This window comes from Pezoporus wallicus, unplaced genomic scaffold (assembly GCF_028554395.1).
Source record: "Pezoporus wallicus isolate ANWC-B61680 ecotype Strahan unplaced genomic scaffold, APGP_CSIRO_Pwel_v1 contig_3488, whole genome shotgun sequence".
Lineage (NCBI taxonomy): Eukaryota > Metazoa > Chordata > Aves > Psittaciformes > Psittacidae > Pezoporus > Pezoporus wallicus.
The window spans coordinates 409,322-435,212 of NW_026635397.1; the positions used below are offsets into that span (position 1 = coordinate 409,322).

General features: G+C 48.7%; 1 protein-coding gene and 1 long non-coding RNA gene across 2 annotated transcripts; both read right to left on the bottom strand.

Annotated features, from left to right (window-relative positions):
* Nucleotides 1-333: 333 nt before the first annotated feature.
* On the bottom strand, nt 334-9,506 carry ASB1 (ankyrin repeat and SOCS box containing 1). The gene is made up of 5 exons (XM_057422177.1): nt 9,461-9,506; nt 9,210-9,351; nt 6,797-7,099; nt 2,513-2,898; nt 334-769 (listed from the first exon to the last, which is right to left on the bottom strand). The coding sequence occupies exons 1-5, from the start codon at nt 9,504-9,506 to the stop codon at nt 636-638; spliced, it is 1,011 nt and encodes a 336-aa protein (XP_057278160.1). The 3' UTR covers nt 334-635.
* Nucleotides 9,507-13,306: 3,800 nt separating this feature from the next.
* On the bottom strand, nt 13,307-25,809 carry LOC130606151 (uncharacterized). Its single transcript, XR_008973877.1, has 9 exons — nt 25,217-25,809; nt 24,176-24,302; nt 22,710-22,992; nt 22,068-22,254; nt 20,992-21,166; nt 17,903-19,887; nt 16,615-17,237; nt 15,310-15,438; nt 13,307-13,924 (listed from the first exon to the last, which is right to left on the bottom strand). It is a non-coding gene; the product is annotated as an uncharacterized LOC130606151 (long non-coding RNA).
* Nucleotides 25,810-25,891: the final 82 nt, after the last annotated feature.

Below are 25,891 nucleotides of genomic sequence, written 5' to 3' on the forward strand. Positions count from 1 at the left end.
CGAAGAGAGCCACCTTGCAGCAGAGCCACCTTGCAGCACGCAGATACAATTTTCCAAGTAACACCCAGCACTGGACAGGAAACGATGGGCTTCACACCATGAGGACAGAAGAAAATACACCAGGTTTTACAGCAGCAACCACAAACTTCATACAGAAGATGAAAGGTCACGTACTGATGGCAGAAAGAGAACAGTGCTCTTATAAAACCTTCACTATGGTGAGGAGAAACTCCCCTGTACACTATAGGAAGAGGAAAGACACTTCCCCATGCTGAGACACAAGGTGTGTGTAACAGAGATCAAGAACAGAGGTAGAGTCATAACAAACAGACATATGCTAACCGCTATAGGATGTATTGTATTTGCTCATGTAACAGCCACAGATGCTTACCGGCCTTAGTGCCCAACCAGTTGCAAACAAGAGATCACCAGTGAGATAATCAGTAGCTTAAGAACAGACACACAAAATCACTGCACCCTAAATGTTGAGGGGAAAATCACAGGGGCAGGGAATTATGTGCACTCCATGAGCACCACAGTGTTTCACTGTGAGGGAAGGGTTAGGATTGGCATCTGGCTTTATCAGCGCACTCATTTACTGAATCAAACTGTCCCAGAAAGCAGCCAGTTGCCCTTTAACTGTGTTCATGAAGTAGAAATTGTTTAATGGGGTCTGGGACTGGAAGGCTATGGATCAGATCCAGCCGGGATTTGCCAAGTATTCTTCGTACAGCTATGCGGCAGAGAGACAAGAGGCTCCGGGTACAGCCTGCAAGGAAGAAAGAGAACAACTATTGAGGCTCAGAGAAAGGGCTAACAGTGTGTAAACTCTGCTGAGCTCTGGCTGACAGCTGAGGAGTCATTTACCCCTTCCATACTACACAGCAACATGAAGGTAGTGCTGTGAGCAGAGCATGCACAGATTCCCCCCATGAGGAGGCCAAAGCCATGGAGCAATGAGCCCCCACACACGCAGTGTGGAAGGGCATGCTGAAGGCTGCACGGGGTTGTGACCATGGAGCCAGTCCCTGCACGAGAGGGTTCAAGAGATCACTGCCAAATCCACACCAAGGGAGGCTGTGGGAGGCTTTATGCTATTCAGATTGTTTTAAGATGACATGGACTTTATTTCTGCTCTAAATCACCCCCTTGGGAAACAACAGCATTGATGGCCAGCTTAGGCCTTCCACCAACATTCTTTTGATGGCTTCTTTTCAGTTCACAGAGAGCTCTTCCAGCACAGAGACATCCACATTGGTGGTGTCCATGTTGATTCAGGACCTCCAAGGCACCACTACATTATCCTGCATGCTCTACCTGAGGAGTCCCACTTGCCTCCTAAACCCAGGCTTAATGGAAACCATGTGCTGCAGCTCATGTGTGCCTCTTCCCAGCAAAAGTCCAAGCAATCTGAAAAACCAGGCACGTGCAAAGCTGAATAACTTGGAGCTGGGGGGTGTATCCCACAGCCTGAATCCCTTGGAAAATTCCTGCTGAGTTCAGGAGGGAAACTCCACTTCCAAGCTGGTGCAAAGTCCTGGCCTTCACCAGCTGAGCCTGGTAGTTTTATGAGGTGCTGCCCTTGCTGGAACAAGGACGCACACTCTACTGGTGTTGCTTTTGTCATAAGAAGAAAGAAACAGCAGGTAAACTTAGGCATGATCAGGTCTGAGACTCTGGTTTACTTCTTTTGTAACCCATTTGCTTCCCAGAGGATGTGAAATTCCAAACCCCAGCTTTTTCACACCTTTTTCCACCACCATCCTGCCACTTGCTACCACCATTTGTGGCTTCACTGCGCAAGCAGCCTGTCCAGATACACCTCTTGGGTCCCTCCCCATGCAGAGCACAGGGTTATCCAAGAACAGTGAGGGTACATCTGCATGGCTTTGGAGAACTGGATGTTGTTGGATATGCCATAACCTGCCTGTGGTCTACAGATCCAAAGCCCAGCTCTGACAGGTCCATGCTGCCTAAACCTTGCTGAGGACATGGTTAGGCAATGGAAAAAGGAGCTGGGAGAAAGATAAAGTTACAAACTGCTGCAAGAGGCACTGTTGGTAGCTGAAGGACTCAAGAGAGAGGAAACCACCACATGAATGTACCAAATGCAACAGGAGAAAACCAGCTGGCTGGAGGCTCATGGGGAAGCCACTGGGTTGAGTCATCAATGCTGGGAGAGCATCAGCTCAGCAACAACAAGGATCCATGCCAGGGAGCCACAGAGGCCAGCCCCATAGTCCTGTCCTGCTTGATGCCTGCCTGGCCAGCAACAGCTCTAGGGGAGCTGTACCAGAGGTGGTGAAGCCATCCACACTTTGCTTAACAGCTTGTTAAAGTCCAGTTATCTTTTAAGTTAGGTATAATCTGTTTACACCACCTTTTTGCCGAACAGACCCAAAAGAGGATGCTACCACCTGAACAGCTCCTAACTCCCAAATAAACTCTCCAAAGAACTCTCCTGAATCCAGAGCGAGACAGAACCAGACTTCAGTAAATCAAAGCTACTTACCCCTTGCTTCTTTAAACACCCGCAGAGCCTCAGGGTTGACTTTAACCCTTCCTGTGGATTCGACTCCCAAGGCCTCCACTTTCACCAGGTCCAGATTGGCTCCAAAGTCAATCAAAAGGTGGACGAACGCCGCTTCACAGCCATGCCGCAGGACAGCGTCCATCACACACACTGGGGAGCCCCGGGAGAAGCCTTGGATGTTGATGGGCCCACAGCAGTTAAAATCTGGGTTGGCTCCAGCCTGGAGCAGCAGCCGGAAGCACTGGAGGTTGTGGTAGGCAGCACTGATGTAGAGTGGGCAGACCACCAGCGTGGTGAGGGGCCGCAGGGACAGGCTGGGGCCGTGTGAAGGGAGGTGGTGATTCACATCCACATCTGCACCATACCTGGTTGGAAAAGAAGAAGAGAGCAGAGGTTTGGAAACAAGGCCAACAGCACCACAACTGCAGCCCAAAATGGCAAAAGGTGAGGCCAAAGAGTGAGCACCCTGCCTGTCTTTGGTACCTCTGGAGCCCACCACCCAAGTACCATCCATACCTACCCTCAGATGGGCCTGGTGGGGCTTCTGAGTGGTGATGCTGTATCCAGCATGGTCTGATCTTCAAGAAGCAAAGCTGTTTCTCTGCCCATAACAGCCGAGGCTTCAGAGGGAGGAGGAGCAGCTGTGAACATCTTTCCCTGCCCTCCTGAAGGACTGGCCAAACACACCCTTGGCACAAGGGATGGCTCAGCCCTAAGCCAGCACCACGTAATGCTGGATGCTAGTGAGCTGGCTGGGGAGCAAGGATGCTTCCAAATTACCCAGTTGAAGAGATGGAGTGAAATAATTTCCCCACCAGGCTAAAACAGGCCAAAAAGCAATACAGACAATCGATCTGACTGTCACAAATAGCACGGAAATGGAAACAGAAATCTGTGCTCAACAGCAACACATGTATGTCACAATCCCGCTCCCAAAGGAACTAGGGCATTTGGAATACCATCAGAAATCCCTTCAGGGAGTCAAAAAGTGGCCTTTTCCCTAGTATTCAGCTCAGAAAACTGGAAGAACACAAAATAATGGCATCAGGCCCTCCCCTGTCTGCATCCATCCTGCACAGCTCCATTCACAGGCTATACATTGTACTGGATACCACACAAGAGATTACAGCTCACTCAAGGAGTTGCAGGGGGGACCCCCAGGAGCTGCAGCACCAAACCTCCCAAGCTTTTTGCCATGTCCTACCCCACAGAGAAACTCACATCCTGTGTCTTTGCCATGGGCTTGGGCTTGCAAAATGCCATGTGAGCAGGATAAAGCCCCGCTCAATGGCCATGAGTATCATCACGAAACAGAAGCAGTGCCCATAGCATACTTCTTTTCAGTAAGTACAGATGGCACCAAGTTGTGAACAAGCAGAAAAGAAGGCTTAATGGCTTTGGTTCTTTTCATTTTGTTTTTTGTAGGAAGTGAAGAATGCGGCCAAATAAATGGGAGCAGAAAAGGCCAAGTGCTGCTCTCTGGCAAAGCAATTTGGAAAATGGCAATGCTGCAGAAAGAAGAGACAGCAGAAATAAGCATTTCTTTTCCCCAGGCTGGGTAACACCCAAGCAATGGGGACACTATGTCCACCTACTTCATATGCAGCTTGGATGGGAAGGAGGTGGAAGACACACAATCCCCTCAGGAGTAGCTGGTTTTAATTGCAGCACCAAGATCAGGCAAAGCCCTGTCCCTTCTCCCCACAGAGGGATAAAAACCTCCTTCACTCACCAGTCCCCCACCCAAAACTAGACTTTTCTGTCTTCCTAGGTAGCATTATAGTCCTTTCTGCAGTTAATAAAGCAAATAAGGAAACCACCTGGGCACAAATCCTGACTCAAGGCAAGCACAGCCTAAGGAGGGGCTGGTCCCCATCCAGCAAACACTTAACCAAATGCTTCAATTCCGAGGATGGGAACAGTCTCATTTAAATGAGGCACACTCAGAACAATGCCTAAGGAAACTTGTCTAAGAGCTGCAAAGGACATGCAGTGCATTTTCACCCCAACAAGCAAGATCTCCCAAGCATGAACATCTTGGCTGAGATCTCAGGAGACTGGTAGGGCCACTGCTTCCTATGGCCATGATCCTGACCAGATAGCAGATATCCCTTTGAGGTTTTTTTCCCACTATTGTCATCAAAATTCCCAGTGGAAACCCTCAAGCCAAAGCAAAATACAAAGCTCAACATGCACCTGAGGCAGCAGGGCCATCTGTCAGGTCTCTTTTTCACTGTTTTAGTGTGGCAAAAGGGCCCTCTCACCCTTAATCCTTCATAATGAGGTCAGCCCTCAATCATACTGCAAGTACATTGCAACAGTCCAACCTCACGGCATGATCACATCACAAGCTGTTAAAAAGGTAATCTCTATACCTTGGCAATCTAACCATAAATACTTCCACCAGCCATGTTAAAAAGCAGATCACCATCCCACAGCTACGAGTGTATTTACTATTCATGGATACAGTTTCACCTCTTGCTTGGGTAGCTGGTTCAGCAATTATAGGAGTATCCAGGAATCCTGATTGTGCTACCATATGATTAACAAAGAGATGAACTAGGTGATGTTTAGACACTTGCAGCAAGCCTGGCTGGGTTGGGCTTTCTCTTTAGGACTTAGGAGGGTTTCTGGAGTTGAATATGCTGAAATACTTCCTTCTATCCCAGTAAAAGTGTCTTCCTCATTGCATCCCCTCTGCCAAAGCCTTTGAGAGCAACATCTTACAATTCTCCAAGTGAGCTCTGCAACAACAGACTGCATTTGAAAGTAAGCAAATCTGAAGAGATCTGTGAAATCCATCCTCCAAGATATTTGAAATTGTGGGCAATCTGACAATTTGGTATTAGCTTAGCAGCTTTGGGAGAGACATTGTCTAATAAAAACACATTGGACAAACTCCAGTTCATTTTTAAGCCTGAAAGTGTTCCAAACTCTTGCTTTTAATATTGCTGGCAAGGTATCCCTAGGAGTAGACACATAAATCAATGCATCAGCTCTCCCTTGTGCTGCTGAAACACCATTTGCTACATTTCACTCTGCCTTAGCAGATATCTCAGGGCAGATTCTTGGGAATGCAGCATGGGAGCTGAAGCCTGTACTGACAAGCACATGGCAATGGGGACATCCTTCTCTCAGCTTGAGAAAGGAAAGAGGAGGGGGGACCATCTCCCCTTCTTTCTACTTGCAGCTTCCTTAAAGCTGCACTTGTAGGAAAATTAACTTCCCCACAAGCAAAAAGGAGAGGAGAAAATCCCCAAGTAATTTGAAATGTTGCTATTCAAACCCTTTTGGTTGCTATTTTCTAGCCTCTGTGGTCACTGAAGGGGTTTCTTGGACAGCATTTCTGTGGGAATCCAAACACTCTTTCTTCTATTATTTCTTTCTACAACCTGTATTTTCCCCTGATGCTCCCTTAGTATTTGGTGTCAACAGCCCATTTAGTCCCTTATACAAAAAACTTCCAATTTAGAAGAAAGGAAGTATCACAGCACACCACAGAGGAAGAAAAGTCAAGTTCACACAGCCTGCTGCTACATCTTGAGCACTGCTGGTGCTACAGAGAAAGTTTCCTGAGGGATGGATGGTCACCAGTCACTCACCACCCAAATCTAAGGTTACTGTTCATCACCTTATAGTGATGGCCATCCCTTTCTGCCTCAGAGGTGCCATCCCATCAATGAAGCTGTGCATCAGATGTCTAGCAAGGGGAGACTGAATCAGATGCCACAGAGGGCATCATAATGATGGGCAAACACCACGCAGGCAGCAATAGCTAGTGCCAGTGACAAACACCTCCTAAGGGCTGAAAATGGTCAGAGCAGCAGAGCTAAGCAAAAGAGAGATTTGTTTCCAAACACTTTTTGTTCACTGGGAGATCCACCTCACTCATGACATGGAGCTGGCAGTCAAGATATGAGTTGGGAGGAAGATACTTTGAACAGTTTGGATCTGACTGAATAGTGGATGGTGGGCTCAGAAACAGAAATTCCTCTCTTGGGCTTCGTCCTAGGAGAACAGACGTGGGAGCCACAGAGCAGGGCACAGACCTGTTGCCAGGGCCAATCAATGGGGAATACAAGGATGTCCTTTTGGGTACCTCTCCATCCTCTCACCCTGGCTGTCACTTAGTGAGCTTCACTAGGCCTGCGGAGACACTGGGCATGCAAGGAGGGAATGGATGAGCCCCATGGGGGAAAAAGTTCCCAACGAAAGAGGAGGGAGGTAGAGTCACCCACCTCCAGCATGTACCTGAGCTCTCACCTGATCAGCTCCTGAAGGATGTCTGCCCGGCCCACACGTGCCGCGTGGTAGACAGGGGTGCTGCGGTGGTGTCTGCTGCCATTGGGGTCAGCCCCAGCTTCCAGGAGGATCTTGGCACACTCAAGGTGCCCGTTGACCACAGCTACGTAGAGGGCTGTCTGCCCCTTCACATCCACCAGGTCGATCTCAGCCCCTTTGCGAAGGAGGAAGTCCACGCAGGGCCCATGGCCGGCAGTGGCAGCGATGCGCAGGGGCGTGCAGGGCAGCCAGCCACAACACCACACCGACTTCTCGTTGATCCGGCTGCATTGGAGGGGGACAGCATTCCATCAGAGGAGGCCTCCTGCTGCCTACCAGCACCCCACCTCCTCCAGCCCCCAAGGAGGATCTGGGAGAACCCAAACTGCTCCCATGAAGCTTTTCCTGCCCATTTTGGGCACTTCAGAGCAGTCCTGAAAAGCTCCTGCTGATAACAGAAGGCTACACCATAGTGCCTGGGAGACAGGATTTATGGCAGCTCAGCTGCACATATGCACAGTGAGGGCAAACCCTGCATCAAAACACAGTGAAAATTATCAATAAACAAGTAAGATAGTCCCTTTTTACAGGGAAATGTCCCATATCAGCAGCAACCAAGCTGGGGATCATAACCATTTAATTCAAGCTGCTCCAAAGGGGACACAAAGTCATTAAAGCAGCAGGGAAACAGCAAGAGGATATAGGAAGGAAAGAAACAGCGCATGGAAATGCAGGCATACATACATGTCACACTGCCAGCAACATCCACACGCAGCCAGGCACCACGGCATGACAAACACAAATCCAGGGAAACCTAGCCCTGCCAGCAAGCAGCAAAGTGGAGAGGTGCAGCAATCCCCGTCTGAACAGGAGGCCATTAGCATCCTCTCTGGGTGGGTGTATTGGCATAAGAGCCTTTTCCAGGTTATTGGAAGAGATGGATCTGGCTGGCAGCTGCTTAGATCCCTCTGAAATAACCTGCATTAGCCTTTATGATCATGCAGATCTCAGGTTAGCCCTAAAAGTCTCATAAGCATCTAGCCCTCACTCCAAAATTCTCTGCAAATCACTGCCAGTACCCTTTGAACAGAAAGGAAGGGATTTCTTTAAGGCCAATATAGGCTGGTGAAAATGCTCTTTAGCCAGCACAGCAGTGGATGTGCTCTTCTGGCTCACTCCATGAGCCCACGTAACGGGTACAAAACAAAGCAGTTTCTGTACAGTGTGCTTACAGAGTTTGCCAGGAGAGCAATCCCACAGCTGGGGCTTTTTTAACCATGTCAACGCCTCATCTTTCAAGTCTTATGATAAAAGTGCTCCCCTTTAACTTTGGAGGTGTGGGGATGACCACCCCACACATACCCTCAAAGAAGCCACTTCTCCGCTCACTCCATCAGCTGTGTGATGGTGCTGCAGCCTCCAGCCCTCCTCCTCCCACCCAATATTGCTTTTCCTGCAAGGAACGTCAACCTGTCCCTGCTGCCACAGGGTTTTTATGTGATATGGGACAAAATAAGGCAAAAATCTCAAATCAGGGGTCCACAGGAAATCTGGGCTGGCAAGAAACCTGGAGAGGCTTTGGACAAGGGCCTGTAGGGACAGGACAAGGGGAATGGCTTTAACCTGCCAGACGGGAGACTGAGGTGAGCTCTTAGGCACAAATTCTTTCCTATGAGGGTGCTGAGGCGCCGGCACAGGGTGCCCAGAGAAGCTGTGGCTGCCCCATCCCTGGCAGTGTTGAAGGCCAGGTTGGACACAGGGGCTTGGAGCAAGACAGTGGAAGGTGTCCCTGCCTGTGGTAGGGGGCTGGATGAGTTTTAAACTCCCCCTCAACCCAACCTAGTCTGTGGTATTAAACACCCCATCTGCCCAGGGGCAGAAAAGTGGGGCTGCCTCATTCTCACTTCTGCTGAAAGGCCACTTTTTTTGAGGCTGGGAGACATTCTGCACTCAAACCAGCTTTTTTTCTCTGTGGTGCAGGAAAATTCATTAACTATCCCCATGGTTGCAGACTTTGCATTGGGCAGATTTTATAACATTGGGTGTTTCGGTTTTATATTCGATTTTAATCCCTTTTGCATGTTTCTTCCATCATACACAAGCCCCCATTTCTCATGGTATGACATTCCTCTGATCTGAAAGGAATCAGAAGACATGCACACTCACAAAGCAGCTCAAGATTTACCTCCTTGGAGACCACAGAGGGATGACTGTGGGGGGCAAGCAACGCACACTCCCATCCTAACACCCATCCCTGGCAGTTTTCAAAGCCAGGTTGGAGCACCCTGCTCTAGTGGAAGGTGTCCCTGCCCGTGGCAGGGGTTGGAGCTGGATGAGCTTTAAGGTCCCTTCCAGCCCAGCCCATGTGTTTCTATGCGCAGGACACCTCCCTCACCTTTGGAAGCTCTCCTCCTGCAGCAAGCTCTTGAGGGTGGGCAGGTCCCCCACGTAGGCCGCATCGTGCAGCCGCGTGTCCTCGCAGTGCTCGATGGGGTGGTCGCAGAACTGCTCCCGCAGCCACTCCTTCAGGTTACGACCTGCGCTGGAGAGAGACCGGGGAGGGGGGGGAAGACAGGCTGAGCCCTTCCCCGGGGCGACGAGCTGGGGGTCCCATCCCCCGGGAGGAGCCCCTATTCCCCACGTTACCTGCCTGCCCGCCTGAGGCAGCGGGCGGATCCCCGCCCTCCGCCATCTGCCCCCAGCGCCGCCGGCTCAGCTGGGCCCGCCCTCCCTCCGGTCCCCCCCCTCCCGCCACCGCCCGCCCTCCCCGGGCCGGCCTGATTGGTGCCTGCCGGCCCCGCGGCTTCCTGCCTCCGCGTTAAGGTGGTTTTCCGCGGCTGCAGCGAGCACCGGAGGAGCCGTTCCTCCTTCAGAGCAGCCCGGCCGCTGTACCTCAGCGGCAGGGAGGCGGCGCGGCCCGGCCCGGCTCTGCCGGCAGCGCCCGGGGGGCTCCTAGAAACGGGAGTCGGGCGGAGCTCGGCCGCTGATGGAGGGGCTGCTGCTTCTTCCAGCCATGGGTAAAATAGGGCTGACAGTACACAGTGCTGTGCACACAGCGTGGGGGAGCCCGCAGCACCTGCAGGAGGGATAGAGCAAGTGTTTGAAAGCAGATACACAAGGCTTGCCGCAACTAAAAGCTGCGGGGGGGGGGGGGGGGTTATGTCATGGAATCACAAAATGGTTTGGGTTGGAAGGGACCTTAAAGCTCATCCAGCTCCAACCCCTGCCATGGGCAGGGACAACTTCCACTAGAGCAGGGTGCTCCAAGCCCCTGCGTCCAACCTGGCCTTCAACACTGCCAGGGATGGGGCAGCCACAGCTTCTCTGGGCACCCTGTGCCTTTGGTTCTCCTTGAGTCAAAGGGACCAGATCTGGGAACTAGACAGTGGGGACAGGTGGAACTCCAGCCCTCAGCTTGGCTTCCCTGTGTTTATGAAAGGCTTTCTAGGATTGGTATGGGCTCAGGACTGGCCACTCTTTGGGAGATGCCTTCGCTGGGTTTGCAGGCATCCCAGCAGAAGAGACCCACCACATTGTGCTCCTCTGTGTTCCCTTCTTGGTTTCCAATGTACAACTGCATCTAGCTACTGACCCTCTGTGTCTGCTCATGAGCAGGGGAGCAGCCACATACATCTCAGTTCCCCGTTGCTGTGCCTGAATATAGCACAAGACAGACCAGAACAGCTTTCTTAGCTGTTGCGTCGTCTGCAGCCCCCACAGATTTAATGGGACTAGATTTAATGAGCTCCTCCAGCTGCAAAGTGTGGTGTTGGATTGCTGGTCTCATCCAGAGGAAAAAGGCATGTTAGTCCATGGGCTTTCATACACATGGCCCCAGACCAAAAGCCATAATGCCTGTGTGCACAAGGGGATAGTTAGTGCAAGGGACAGAAACCTTTGTACTTTACTGCTTTCCCAGCAGGAATGCAATGCCAGTTTTCAAAGCTCTTAGGGAGAGGCCACTCCTGCTTAGCACAATCTGTCTTTAAAATAGATTTGTTTACTCACTGTGTCATGCAGAACTGGCTCTTCTCTCTTCTCCCATGGGGAAAGTGCAGACAGGCAAGGAAGGGCAGCAGAGGATGTAGCGTGTTTACTTGTAATATGGTATTTGTCCCCATGGACAAAGCAGAGAGGAACAAAGTGAGGGTAAACAGGCCAGATGAAACTGGAACACCAGTGTCTGGATCACTCACGATTTGAGGTTCATTCAGTTCTTGCAGCAAATGCCTCCATTTAACCACAGTCTCTCTTCTCCACAAATTGTTATGTATTTCTGTACTTACAGACATGCTGCAATGAAAGGCAGAAGGTTTTTACATACCATATCCCATTATCCTTCCTAGCTGAAGTTTATCCCCTTTTTTTGTGTGCATGTTTGTTTTCCTTAAATACATATGAAAACCTACCCATCCTAAATTGACCTAATGAGTTCTTGTACAGGGATGGTAGCAAGGGAGTGACTCTCTCAGCCTTGGAGATGGCCAGCACTGGAAATCAATAGATGTTTAAGAGAAATCCCATGGAGAAAGAGACTATGATGGAAATCTGTATCACTCTGAGTGCAATTTGCAAACAGGTTCACATTCAGCCAAGATATAGGAAATACATGTCCAGCATACCTGACTGCTCCTACCAGACACCTCTCTTACCAGCTGAGGACATAGGCTGCGGGCAGCCCTGGCTGCTGTTCCTTGCCCCATCAGGACACTGGACTAGATGGCCTCCTGAGTCTGAATTCCTTTCAGCCTGAATTATCCAATAATCCTGGGAATAGTCAGCCTATGCTTCCTGTACCTGGAACAGTGCTCAACTCCAGGGACTGCTTCAAAAGACTGCAAAAAGCAGTTGTTTGATTGAGGTACATCAGGTACATCCTCCTCTTGCACAAGACAGCAGAACTCCAGAGGGATCGGGATCTGCTGGCTCTTGGAGCACATCACCTCTAGTAACCTGCCCCTGGCCACGCCCACCACCAGGGGGGAGAAGCAGCCAGGCAGGTGACCGAGCTTGGCCCCTCTTCCCTCCATGGTTCATTATCTGTGGGTGGCCTTTCGGCTTGCTGCAGTGATTCCAGCCTGTTGGAAAACCAATCCACCCAGCAACTGGGGCCTGTGACTCTCTTAAGGAGAAGCTTCTAGTATCTAAATATAGCCAGTAATCCAATACAGCCAACACACACTGACTCACTTGTTAGGCCAGGCCATTTCTGCAGCTCCTAATGCTGAAGCAATGAAAAAGAAACAAGTAAAAGAAAATAAGTAAATAAAAGCAAAAACCTCCTTCTGAGCCCTCAGCCATGGGCAGCTCCCTCAAACACCATCCACATTCAAGAAGATTTCCCACTGCCTCTCGAGCACACACATCATAGAATGGTTTGGGTTGAAAGGGACCTTAAAGCTCATCCAGTTCCAAACCTCTGCCACAGGCAGGGACACCTTCCACTAGAGCAGGTTGCTCCAAGCCCCTGTGCCCAACCTGGCCTTGAACACTGCCAGGGATGGGGCAGCCACAGCTTCTCTGGGCACCCTGTGCCAGTGCTTCAGCACCCTCACAGGGAAGAGCTTCTTCCTCAGATCCAACCTGAACTTTCCCTCTTTCAGTTTGAACCCATCACCCCTTATCCTATTGCTGCAGTCCCTGATGGAGAGTCCCTCTCTGCATCCTCGTAGCCCCCTTCAGACACTGGAAGCTGCTCTGAGGTCTCCACACAGTTTCTTTTCTCCAGGCTGAACAGCCCCAATGTTCTCAGCCTGGCTCTATACAGGAGGTGCTCCAGCCCCTGATCATCCTCGTGGCCTCCTCTGGACTTGCTCCAGAAGAAGGAAAGAAGAAAAGAAAGAAAGAAAGCAGGTATAAAAGAAGGAATGCTGTAACCAGAACTGTAATTCACGCTTAGCTCAGTCTATAAAACTTCTCCCTTCTGGAACTAAGCCAACAGCTTGAATTTTTAGTGAACTCTGAAGCTGAGTTGCCCTGGTGATAAATGCATCTGTGGGGTAAGGAGAGAGGGGGTGGAATTCCTGTCCTCCCATTTTTAGCACAACGCAACGTTTTTCTCTGGAATTTGTATAGTTCCTAACGTGGACATGAAGATGTACTTCAACAAGGGGATGGGAGGAGAACTTAATTCCAGCATCTGGGACTGTCATTAGGACTGGGGCTGTAATCACAAAGATGATGAAAGATAGGTTGCTTGGAGTCCAGTAAGTTAATTATGCTGCAAGAGGCAGGACTGATGCATCAGCTGTATTTTGACCTTCCATCTGCTATCCAGGACTTTGCTTCGTCAATCCTGACCATGAGAACATGTAGGACACAGAGTGGAGGTTATAATGTAAAGCCATAGAAAGGCAGAGACTAGAAAATCCCACCCACCTCTCAGCTTCAGCATGGCACAAAATGAGACAGATGACCAGTACACCTGCTGCTCCCAGCTGAGCAGCACAGTCAGTCCTGCAAGTGAGGAAAGAGGGTTAAACCAGTGTAAAGAGCCACCACAATAAACACAGATAAATTCAATAGCCTGGATGTGGGTGATGGTAGGTCAGGAACATCTCACCTGCATGGAGCATGCCAGCCCCAAGGTGGTCCCAGAGGGAAGATTACACTGGCTTCACCATGCAATGACACCCTTAAGGAAAACTTGCTCCATAAAAGGTTGCATTTCATCCTGGTTGTACTCAGAGAGGTGTGGGTTAGGCTGAAAGAGGGTGGCAGCACATACCTTGGCCGCAGGCCCCCAGCTCATGGAGCAAACATGCTTACAAGTATTTGGATGCCCCATCCCTGGCAGTGTTCAAGGCCAGGTTGGATGGGGCTTGGAGCAAGCTGCTCTAGTGGAAGGTATCCCTGCCTGTAGCAGGGGGTTGGAACTGGATGAGGTTTAAGGGCCTTTCCAACCCAAACTATCCTGTGATTCTATGATCTATGAAATAAACTCTTCTCCTCCCAAGCTGTTACAGCTCTTCTCTTTTTTCCTGCATTTGCTTTTCCTCAAGGTATTTCTGACAATTCCACACAAGTGGCAACAAAAGTTGTTCAAAAGGCAAAAACAAAGGGGGGAAAAAAGTTCCCAGTTGTATTTTCCCATCAAAATCTGAGTATTTTCTGAAAAGAAAAAATAGCAAAAAAAAAAAAAACCATAAATAAATAAATCCCTTTTGTCTGCAAATCCCCTGGTGAGAGTGGGGGAGGTCTGAACCGTTCCTGTTTGACTCATTTCTGGGCAGCTCTTTGCTGTCAAAGGAAACTTGTCCTCAGCAGATTTTATGTTGTTTTCTAACCTGCCTGCAAGGAGGTGTTCCATTTGGTGACTGAGGTAAAGGAGGTGCCTGCTTCTCCTTTGATGTTCCCACATCTGCCCATCAGAGGAAGGCTCCAGATGGCCATTTCTGCTGAAAAAGAGTGATAAAGTCTCCATTGGAGTTTTCCTCCCTTGCCTGGTGCTGGGGATGTCTCTACTGCTGCAGAGACAGAGGCAGCCTGGGTCCACCAAGCAATGGGATGGGGCAGGTTTCACCCTCAGGTATGTAGCCTCTCTTTGCATTTAGTCTCAATGAAAAATGCCAAAGACACTTTTCTGGAGAGCAAAGCAAATAGCTAAAGCCCCCCTTTAGAGCGTTAGGCAAGCAAAGAAAATGTTAGAAGCAGCATCTCGGCTGTTAAATAATCCAAGGAAAATCAGTTATGGAAAGTATAATAACATGGAAATGGGCAGGGGGATTGCTATCAGCAGTGAGAAGCATGGATTAGTGTTTAAAGTAATAAGCAGAAGTGATGTGGGATGGGAAACCCAGCTCCATCCAGTGCCTGATGCCCAGCCTCTGGTGGTTTTGCCCTCGCCTTTCATACCTACAGCTTTGATTCCTTTTGCCAAGCAGATGCATCCCTATGTTAACCTGACAATGGAGAACCTTCCCTGTTTAGAAGCATAGGAACAACCGGATTGGAAAAGGCCTTTAAGATCATCAAGTCCAACCAAGTTTCATACGTTTCCTTCAATAAACCAAACCAACTACTTGTACTATTTGTGTAATAGGTATTTCAGTTAGGCTTGGAGAAGATGCTAGCTCTGGCAGGACTGAGATTAATCTCCAATTAGAGGGAAAGAAAGACCATAACACAAATTGCTGGAAAATACAGGAATGTTTGTCCTTTACTTTCCTAGCACCATTGCTGACAACACTGGAGTGTAAGCTCCTAGGCAAAGATGTCAAATGCAAGGTCACTCCAATGCTTTCATATAAACTACAGCAAGGCTGTAAACTCTGTGTCTAGCAAAGGAGAGGTCTGCTACAGCCCTGGGGTTGATCCTTAATGCAGAGGAGGCAAGTATCATTTGTAACCCTTTCCTGTTCTCAAACTCTTGATCAACAACAGACAGGATCAGGATCTTTGTTTAAAGTTATAGTTAATGAGTTTCATCCTCTCTTTCTAGACCAGAATCTCCCGTCCATGGACATGTACCCACCAGAGAACTAACACCAGCTTACCCAAGAGCTGACAGCAGCCTGTAGATGGATGGACACCCTTTCCAGCCTGCAGCATACTGCCTCTGTCCTCAGCTGAAGGGATAAGCAGCTGTAGTAATGGAAACACTTGGTTGGGTTTTGCAGAGCAACCTAATTTGAAAGGAATGCCTTCTGGTTTATTACAACCATTAAACATTGCCATAAGTAGCAAAGTAGGAAGCAAATCTAACTCAAAGCAGCAAGAATGGCTCGTCCCAAAGCAGCTGAGGGCAAGACAAGTAGGAAGGTAGCAGATTACCACTCATAGGAACTGGGTTCCCACCCCTGCCCCTCACTTTGTGATTTTTGGCAGGTCTCTGATGGTCCCTGAGCCATTGCCTTCCCTCCTTTCAGTGGGAAGATGGAGATTTCCTAATCCCCTGTCATGGGAAGCAGAGCCAAAGATGCTGTGAAAGGCACTCAGTTTTCATTCAGAAATACACTGTGGGCTTCCTCACTGGGTAGAAAACTGAGATTGTGAATGGGAAGGCAAAAATGAAAGAACTAAATCCATGGGTTGTTTGAATCTGGTGCTTTGCAAAATCAGTTGCACATCAGGAACTAAGGGTCAGGAGGGACCTGACTCCTGATTTCCCACTGCTTATTGCTGACAATGCTGGCATTGTCAGAGAGACACTTCCTCTGCCTTGTGGCTTTGGCTGAAGGTCCCTCAGGCAAAGAACATGGTTTATTCTGTGAACATTCAATGCAAGGCCCAAAGAGGACAGCAATCACCCTGAACTACTGGCATCTGAATGCATCTGGCTTTTCTGCATGAGTCCATCCCCACTGCCACTGCCAGGTTTTCCTACTTCATTGCAAAGAGGCAGAATGTCCCAAAGCAGCGTTTGCCTCCTGACACATAGAGAAGTTAAATGGTTTGGGTTGGATGGACCTTTGAAATCCATGTAGTCCAACCCATCAAGGCATTTGAGGCAGGCCTAAGGGACTCCCAGTGTCTTGCAATAGGGCTGCTGCCATCAAACTTGGTCTCACCAGCACTGACCAAGCAGCTCATAAGCCTGCATTACAGCATCACAGTATCACAGTATGCTAGAGATTGGAAGGGACCTCAAAAGATCATCTAGTCCAATCCCCCTGCCGGAGCAGGAACACCTAGATAATGTTACACAGGAATGTGTCCAGGCAGGTTTTGAACGTCTCCAGGGAAGGAGACTCCACAACCTCCCTGGGCAGCCTGTTCCAGTGTTCCATCACCCTCACTGAGAAGAAGTTTCTTCTCACGTTTAAGTGGAACCTCTTGTGTTCCAGTGATAAAAGGCTCACCAGGTCCTCCATGGCAGTATCTACATCTCCACCTTCTTTTTGGAGCTGCCTGACTTCACTGCTGCTTCCAGCTAGGAACAGGCATTGGGATCTTTGTGGTGTTGGATTATCTATGGAAAAAGTACTCTTTGAAGGTGGCAAGTTCTGGCAAAAGGTAGAAAATGCTATTACCTAAGAAACAAGCACAGGACTATGCAAAAATGGGAGCGTGTTTCATAATGTGCTCCCATAAACAGATGAATTAAGCCTGCTCTCCAGACAGCTCTAGCTCTATCTGCCTTGCAAGTGCTTGACTTTCCCACCTTAACACTGTGCTCTTAGCAGGCTTTTTTCTCCCCATGCATTATGTATAGCAAATCCAGCCGTCCGCCCGCACCCCCTTCCCTGCAGCAAGCGAATCCCAGTGTTGAGTGAGTGCAGGCACTTACTGCCTGACACAGCATCCCCGCTGCAATCACAAGGGTCTCTTTATAGAGCAGCTCTCTGGGCACACAAGAGCTGGACCAGCCTAACTGAATCAGCAGAGAAAAATAAACATCCTTCTCTTGGAAGTGCCTCGCACAGTTTCATTAAGCCAGCCTAGGACTGCGAAGGAGCCGGATGTATATTTATTGAATTGAGCCCTAAGAGAATAAAAGGGGAAAAGAAGCCCCCTGGCTGTTCTGGTGAGGGGGGATTTAAGGAAACTAAGCAAAGCAAGCACTAACCCCCCCTTACTCCAAACTCAGCATTAAAAAGAGAAAAACTACAAAGTATTATCAGGAGGGGAAAGGGAACATGTTGTGGTTTGGAAAGACAGGCACAAAGAATTATGAGCATGTTCCCAGGCAGTGGCATTCCTGCCTGGTTTACGGCATGCTCTGGATGCTGGCCTACCTCCGAGGTGGGGTGTGAACATAAAACATGTTCCCGGTTGTTGTCCACACTCTGCTGCGGCACAGGGCAGCGCTCCCCGCCTGCCTTCCACTCGCTGGGGAAGGGCACAAGGATTTAGAGCTAATTAAGGAATGAAAATGAACTCTTGACACGTTTAACCACCTCCCCTCACTCCCAGCCAAGGGGTTCTGTTTCCTTCATGGTATTTCAAACCAACTCCTGCTCATTTTTACTCTGCTGCTTTTGTGTAGGTTGGAAGTGGCTCCAAAGAGGCTCTTTAAAACATTTTGGTTACCAAAAGTCAGCTTCCATTAAAGAAGTAACGTGGACTATTCTGATCATACCTCTTAAAAGAATCTTTCTCCTATCAGCGATGCAACGTTTCTGTTAACAAATGAGCCTGAGCTTGTACCTCTCCACTCAATAAAGAAGTCCCGGGCTGGAGATGCATTATAACCATCACCTTGTGTGCTGCAGAGAGAGACACAAAACCTGGCCAGTTGTGCCTGAAGGACATGAAAATCACAGAATAGAATACATATATTCATAGGACATAGAATCACAGAATCCTAGACTGGGTTGTGTTAAAGGGACCTTAAAGCTCATCCAGTTCCAACCCCCTGCCGTGGGCAGGGACACCTTCCACTAGAGCAGGTTGCTCCAAGCCCCTGTGCCCAACCTGACCTTGAACACTGCCAGGGATGGGGCAGCCACAGCTTCTCTGAGCACCCTGTGCCAGTGCCTCAGCACCCTCACAGGGAAGAGCTTCTGCCTTAGATCCAACCTGAACTTCCCGTTTCAGTTTGAACCCATCACCCCTTGTCCTATCACTACAGTCCCTGATGAAGAGTCCCTCTCTGCAGCCTTGTAGGCCCCTTCAGATATTGGAAGCTGCTCTGAGACCAGGACAGCAACATAGCAATCAAACCCATTCTATAGCTATGTTGACGCTGGTATAAAGGTGTAATTTTTGGTTTTAGCTTCTGAGAAAGAATAAAAGGTCACATGAACTAACCAAACTAAACCCAAAAGGTACACAACTGGGTATAATGAACTCCAGTGTGAGAGATGGCCTGTGTAGAGAGGATACAGGGAAAAAGGGCAGGCAAGGATGTTCCTCCACTAGAGCCCAGCAAACACTTCCCTTGATCTTCCAAATCACTCCCTGAAATGGCAGAGCCATGACCCTCTGCACTGAATCTCCTAGGGGCTGACAGGCAGCATCACAAGATGCCACCACAGAAGAAGCATCTCTAGGGCATCAGGCTACCTCAGCCCATGTTTAGTAACACCAGCATCCCTTCCTCAGGTGAGGAGCATCCCATTACACAGTCCTGGTGTGACAAATGGAAAAGAAAGACACAATAGCCTCTCAAGAGTGTTTTAGGTGGGCTATAAAGAGAATCATAGAACCATAGAATCAACCAGGTTGGGAAAGACCTTTAAGCTCATCAAGTCCAACCATTCCCCAGCACTGCCAAGGCCACCACTAACCCATGGCACTGAGGGCCTCATGAACAGACTGCCTTTCTTTCCCACATGTGGCTGGACTGGGCCATGCAGGTATGGAGGGAATCATTATCCCTAATTATCCAAGCAGATTTGGGAGCATTTAATGCAGTGATAGATCAGTACAAATCTCTTCAGGCTTTGTTCCCCAAAGCATGGAAGTTAAACTAATACAATGCAGTTGCCCCTTTTTGTTTAACCAAAGCTAAATGGCAAGAAAAGCAGAAAAGATTACAGTCATCAGCACCTGGTTATTGCCAGAATCCATGGGGTGTGGAATCTGATCCCCATTGCCTTTATCAAGCCAGGATTTGACAAGTAAAAGAAGTAGATTAGGGGAGATTTTGAAAGCCCTATTAACAGTGCAGACAACTGCAAAGCTGAGCACTCCAGTCTCAGCCTTATTAAAAGCTATTTTCATAACCATAAACCAGGCAGGACAATGTCTCATTTTATAATTAATACATATTGTTATTAATAGAGTTAAACAAAGCTGGCTTTCATTCCTTTATTTAGTGGTGCATTTGGTGAAGCACTTAAAGGGGGCCAGTCCAGTGTACACATAGAACTGTTTTAATTACATCCTGTGAATTTATTTTTCCAGGGAGAAATATTTCTCAGGGAAAATGTCTATAAAAGTAACTTTAGAAGCAATGTAATTTTGTGTGTGTTTCCTATAGGAAATCTGTTTAGTTTAAGTCCCAGGTTCTAACACTCTCTTTTATGCAGCAGTGTGACCTGAAGAATGCTGCTGACAGCCCTGTTAAAGCCTTGTATCTCTTCTGAAGTGAAGCTGCTGATGGATTTGTGAGTCCTATCTTGATGGGACCTTACCTCCTCCCTCTCAGTTGGATTTCACTTTCAGGATGGCACTTCCACAGACAGCTCCTGCAGAAGGAGACACTTTACCTTAATGGGCACGCCAGACTTTGATTTACGTGCCCATGTTGGTGTTGCATTTGGGAGTTATTTTTACTGTAATTTATTTAAGCAAAGACCAGCCCCACAGGAGCTCAACTGCAGTTTCCCAGATACAAGAAGAAAAATGTTATGGATTTCACAGCCATCAAAGTGAGAGTTCCCAGGAAATGGATCCTCCAGGAGGGGCTTTGGTCAGGCTTCAGCATATACATCTTTCCCCTTGGAATCAACAAAGATAGCTGGAAACTCCAGCCCATGGCCACTTTGTCACCCTTTCTAACCCAAGGTGATGGAAAAGCTGTGGGCTCCCAAATTCTGGAACCTGGAAACCAGCTTTTTCTTCCCTAATAACTTACTCAGTAGCACTCTGCTCATCCTGCTCTGATTTTGCCTTATGCCTCCTCATCCTGGAAGAGCAGACATACTCCAGCACCCTGGTGAAACGATTCTGTGATGCACCAGCACTATGATGTGGCATTGGAAAGCCTTTCTCTGTCCTACATCCACTGGGTGCTAGTGTGAGGATTTGCACCATGTCACCTTGGAGAGGAGAGCACCTTCCTCATGCCCAGCTTCTAAGAAAGCCAAAGGAAGGCAAAACCAGCTTTTCTCTAGGTAATGACAAGGAATTGGACACTCCAGGGTGGCCCCTTGCCAGTGAGAGATTGTTAGAAAGCACAGAACAAGCATGACCCTCTCCAACCTTCACATACAAGTTTTCTTCTAGGAGGCTTAAAACAAGGGCTGTAGTGGGCACCCACATCCCAGTGCTGCAGCAAAGGAGATGCATTAGGATGTGGGACAGGAGCAGGCAGCATACAGATATGTTCAGGTAAAACAAGGGAAGAGCTGCTTGTCCTTTCCAGAATCTCAGCTCCAGAAGAGTGCGCCCAGCTGGAAAGAGTCTGGATATGTGCATAGTTTTGGAAGGCAAGCCCACATAGCTGGAAGTTTCTGATCCTAAGAAAGGATAGTCCTTTAGCTACCTAAGAGATGACAGTAACTTCAAGATGCTGCATTTGGTCCCAGTTGCCTTGGGCTAATTGAGCACTGCTTTCAGATCAGCCTCACCTTCCATGCTGTGCTGCCAGGTCCTTCGCCAAAATGTCCTCTTCCTTCCTTTTCCTCTCCACCGTTGAATCAGAAGCAAATGTAGCATGGGTTCTTACAAGTAGGCGAGATCAGTTCTCTGTGGACTTACTCAGCTGTGGATTTGCTGCTGTGTGGTTTCACCATGTTGAAAAGCCTTCCAGAGCACAGAGGAAAGGAGTTGATACATTTTAAACATAGGGAAAAAAGAAAATCGAATGCAGAGAACTTGGAGGGTGGATCAGCTTCGCCAGCTATAAAACCCCATCCTACTTAGGTACTTATTGTAATGACAGAGTATTTTCCTTGCTCACCAAGACAGTGCATTAGCACTACCACAACTGAGTCTGTAAGATCCACTCTTTACCTCTGGGAAGTGAGTCTTTTGATGCCACAAAACATGGTGTGGCATTTCACACTGCCAGAGACACTTAGGAAACAGCAAGGTGCTGGAGGCCAATAACACAGAAGGAGAAAGACCTGGCCCTGTAAGAAACCTTGTCTCCAGTAGATCCCTGTAGAGCAGGGAAGGAGACAGCTGGAGATAACCTGCTCTAGTGGAAGGTGTCCCTGCCTGTGGCAGAGGATTGGAACTGGATGAGCTTTAAGGTGCCTTCCAACACAAACCAGGCTGGGATTCTACTAAATTCTCCATGGCGTGTATGGCCCTCCTGGCCCTCCTGACAAAGCAAGGACACTCACCTGCTCTGAGGTAAGGGAGAAAGGAGATGTTAAGGCTTTATCTCCCAGCACCCAAGGGAGCCTCTCCAGCCTCTGGCTTGCCTTTCCCTTGACAGCACTGGGAGTTAGGTCATTTCCTTCCCCCTTTTTTCCAAGGGATTGGAATTAGCATTGCCATTGTACTCCTTAACTTGACTGTGCTCCTGGCTTCCATTTTAAGCCCCCCCCCCCCCCCCCTTCTGCTCTTGTTATGAGCCCTTTAAGACCCAGCTGTAAAACTCTGCAGCCCGTATATCCTAACACTTCATAATCACACCTTGTAGTAACACGACAGAAATCAGCTCATTCCTAGTGACCTGCAGAGCCTAAATGCTCACCAGTGCCCATTAAGTATGAAGCTGGGAAGGAGGCATCAAGCTGAAGCACCACTGCCCCCCACTGCTGTCCTCAGGGGTCCTCTGGGAGGACCTCAGGGGGATGGGGCTGAACATAAGGCATCTCCTTAAAGCATCCCATAAGGCAGCCCCTTTTGATCTCCTGAGTGCATAGGAAAGCAGTATTAACCTGTAAAGAAAATAGCCTACCTATAGTATAGGCAGGCTATATTCTATATATAGTATAGCAAATGGAGTCAAGCATCCTTTAGAGCACAGACACGTGTAGGCACATTCATCCACTAAAAATGTACACATCACAGATCATTGAGCAAGAAAATCTAATTTCTTCCTTATTTTAACTTAATCCACCTACAAGATGTGGTTTTGAGGCCTTGGGCTCCAGCAGAGTACAGTCCATCACAAAGAGGACAATGACAGCCACACATTGTGCTTATTGGAAACCATCCAGGCAGCTCAAGAGCACTGCTCCCCCTTTTCTGTGCTGCCCAGGATGAGATCAATGCAGCACCTTGTGCATCAAAGCCTTGCTGTAATTAGCCCCTGTTCAGCTGTAATGACACCAATAGTGGCTGTAAAGCCTCCCAGCTGCAGACCTCCTTCTCCCCAGGACCCCATTCCCACCTTCAGCAGCCCGTCCACTGGTTTTCATGGCATAGGGCAGTGCAGTTTTGGCTCTCACCTCACACCAGCCCTTCCTCCACTGCACAACGTGCTGCTGTAGAGTCCTTACACGGTCCAAAAACCTCTTCTCATTTGGCTTGGCTTCTCTCCGGGTCCTGCAGCTGCCTGTGGCTTTGGGAGTGGTTCAGGTGACTTGCTGATGGCCTCTTCTCCTACCTCTGCCTTTCAAGAAGAGTTCACTCCAGGTTTTAGAACAGGTTTTGGGGAGTTTCTGTACTTCAATCTGTGAAATGGTTTCAGTTTAAGCAGCTGTTTTCACATGCTCCCCACTCCACAACACATCCACCTTTTGGGATCAGATTTTTCTGGCTCTTGCCCAAGGCTCTATTTTTATTTTTAAATAAAATTCTAAAAGAAAACTAGAAGTTGGTCCAAATCCATCCCACATTCCTGGGCTCGGCCTGAGGTGAGAAACTTCCCATGTTCACAGTAATCCCTGACCATGCTTCTTGTTGTGGAGCTCAAAGGATGCACAGGAGCTGCCACAAACACTCCAGGAAGACAACTGGAGCCCAGCCATGGGCTGAAACCCCTGGTCCACCCCAGAGACTTGCAAGTGAGGTGCTTCTCCTCCCCTTGCTGTCAGGCAGCAGGTGGTACATGGCTGATGCAGCTCCATTACCTTGCAGTGCAATGGTGGTATGAAGGTGGGTTCTCCATCACAAAAGCCCATTGTCAAGCTGTGACCCAGCCTCTGCTGGCACCAGTGGAAGCTTTTCTACCAAAATGGACTTTCAGTCAAGCCTGCAAGTACATCAGAGAGTCCAGACTGGTTTGGGTTAAAGGGACCTTAAAGCTCATCCAGTTCCAACTCCCTGCCACGGGCAGGGACACCTCACACTGGACTATGTCACCCAAAGCACTAGAAGCATCTGGATGGATGCCTTCAGGAGGTCCTGTGCTCCAGCTGCTTTTTGTGGTTGCACACTGAGAGCCCACAAGCCCCATGCAAATACAGCACATGATACTTGAGAAAGTGACATTTGAACGCAGAAACACGTTTAACACCCATTCACACACAGCTTCTGGTTGCTCCCACCAGCAGATCTAAACCACAGCACAATAGAACAGTATGTAGCTGTGAGACACCCTGGTCTCTCACCCTCCACTTTGGCTGCAAAAGGATACTGTTAACGTGGGCCCTGAGGTTACAGCCCTCTAATGCAGTTAAACATCAAAACAGCTCTTTTTTGACACTTGTGTGGCCAGGAATGAAAAGCTGAGAGCCAGAGAACATTAAAACTGGAGGAGAACGCCTTTCCTTCCTCCCAGGCTACCCAGTGGGCACAGGGCTATCTACCAACAGCATGAATTCCTCCTGGCTCCAAAACTCAAAGTGCTCCTCAGCTGAGCTGCCCAAGAAGCATGAATAAAAGTCTTAGTGTGATGAGAATAAATAAACCTACCTGCTACATCAAGCTACACAGCCCAGGAAGGGCTAAGCATCTTTGTCCAACCTAAACAATCCTATCTGGCCTTGCAGTCCTGTTCTCCTTCCCTGCTCCAAGTGTAACTCTCAGTGAGAAGAATGGCCTGCAAGAGATGAGCACAACAGGGTGAGATCTGGAAAGGATGCTCAACAGAGGGCAGGGATAAAATCCCTCCTCCAAGAGCTGCAGAGGGAAATCCAAGCACAGTTGGGTTTTACAGCTAAATATAATACAGCAAGAGTCATGTTGGGAGACACATGAGCTGCACATTAGCTGCAAAGGAATTCCAGATCTTAACTGGGTAAAAGGGACACATTTTTTCCTCTCCTGGCCCACCCTTCTCCCAAATCTCTGCAGAGACAATGCACAATCCCCCTGCAGTCCATGGAGGTCCATGTGGAGCAGATATCCCCCTGCAGCCCATTACATTCTCTCCCCTCTCTGGCTGAGGAGGGGACTGATGAATTGGTTTTTGTGGGAAGCTGGCCAGAGTCAACCCACCAGAGATGATCAATGGAGTAACTTGGGAACTGTGGAGAGGAGCATCTTGGACTCTTTCTCTTCCCATTACCATCTCTCCAGTGAACAAAAGCAATGTGCAGTGGTTGTGATGAGACAGAGCCCAGCATCTCTGTGCTCTGGTTGCTCATTCACAATCAGTGTCTTTCTTGTTCTTACCCACCTTTCCATATGCTCCACGCAGTGCTACTGACCCAAGGACTTGCCTCAGGTTGACTCCAGTTTCCAGCTGTGGAACGTGCACTGGAAGTACCACCAGGATTATTTGAATTGGCCACAAAAACTTCCTTTCTCTCTCTGGAGGTTAAAGCCAGAGCAGGTTGGAACCTCCTGCTCAGAGCAACTGCTCCTTATCCAAGCAGCTTCTCCTTCCCAGGCAGATCTGCAATACTCTGAGTATCCCTGGCCGACACTTGGTCTCCAGCATCAGTAGATGCTGTTCCAAAAAGCAGAGAAACCTGAAAGCAGAGAAGAAACTAAGCACCACTTGCCACCAACCTTATCCCATGGAAAGCTGTAAGACAGAAAACAGGCCCTGTGGCTAGGCTGCTGCCCAGGAATTATGAGATGCTGTGCAGCTCATCCATGCCTCTTGCCTGTACTGCTTCCCATCCATTTCCTTGTAGGCCAAGTCAGTCTTCTGGAACAAAAACAGCTGTTAAAATATGCCTTTCCCATTAAATCCACAGAAGCCCTTTCAGTTTGTATCCCTGTCACCTGGAACAGGCTCTTCTGGCCTTTTCAGAAGGGAGGAATTCACATCCATACTTACCTGTCCAAACAAAAGCAGCTGGAATGGAAAGCAAGGGCTGCTCCTTTCCACAGCATTGCAGCACAAGACCTCCCTAAACATGGTTTGGCAGGAGACAGAGAAGACAGGTCCTGGTATACCCTGGCCATGCAGACTATCTATCTGCTGTTCTTCACAGTAACAGGAAATTCCTTCTCTTTGCCTCAGGTTTTGGGTTGTATTATAATACAGACATGAATATGCTACTAACCTTTAACAGACCTTGCAGGAAAGACAGGCACATGGGTCCCCAGGGTAGACTTGTTGGTCTTTGCCTCTCCAGCATCCTTCTGGGAGGAAGGGGGGAATCATGGAATCAACTGGATTGGAAAAGACCTTTAAGATCATCAAGTCCAACCACTATCCCAAGGCCACTACTAAAC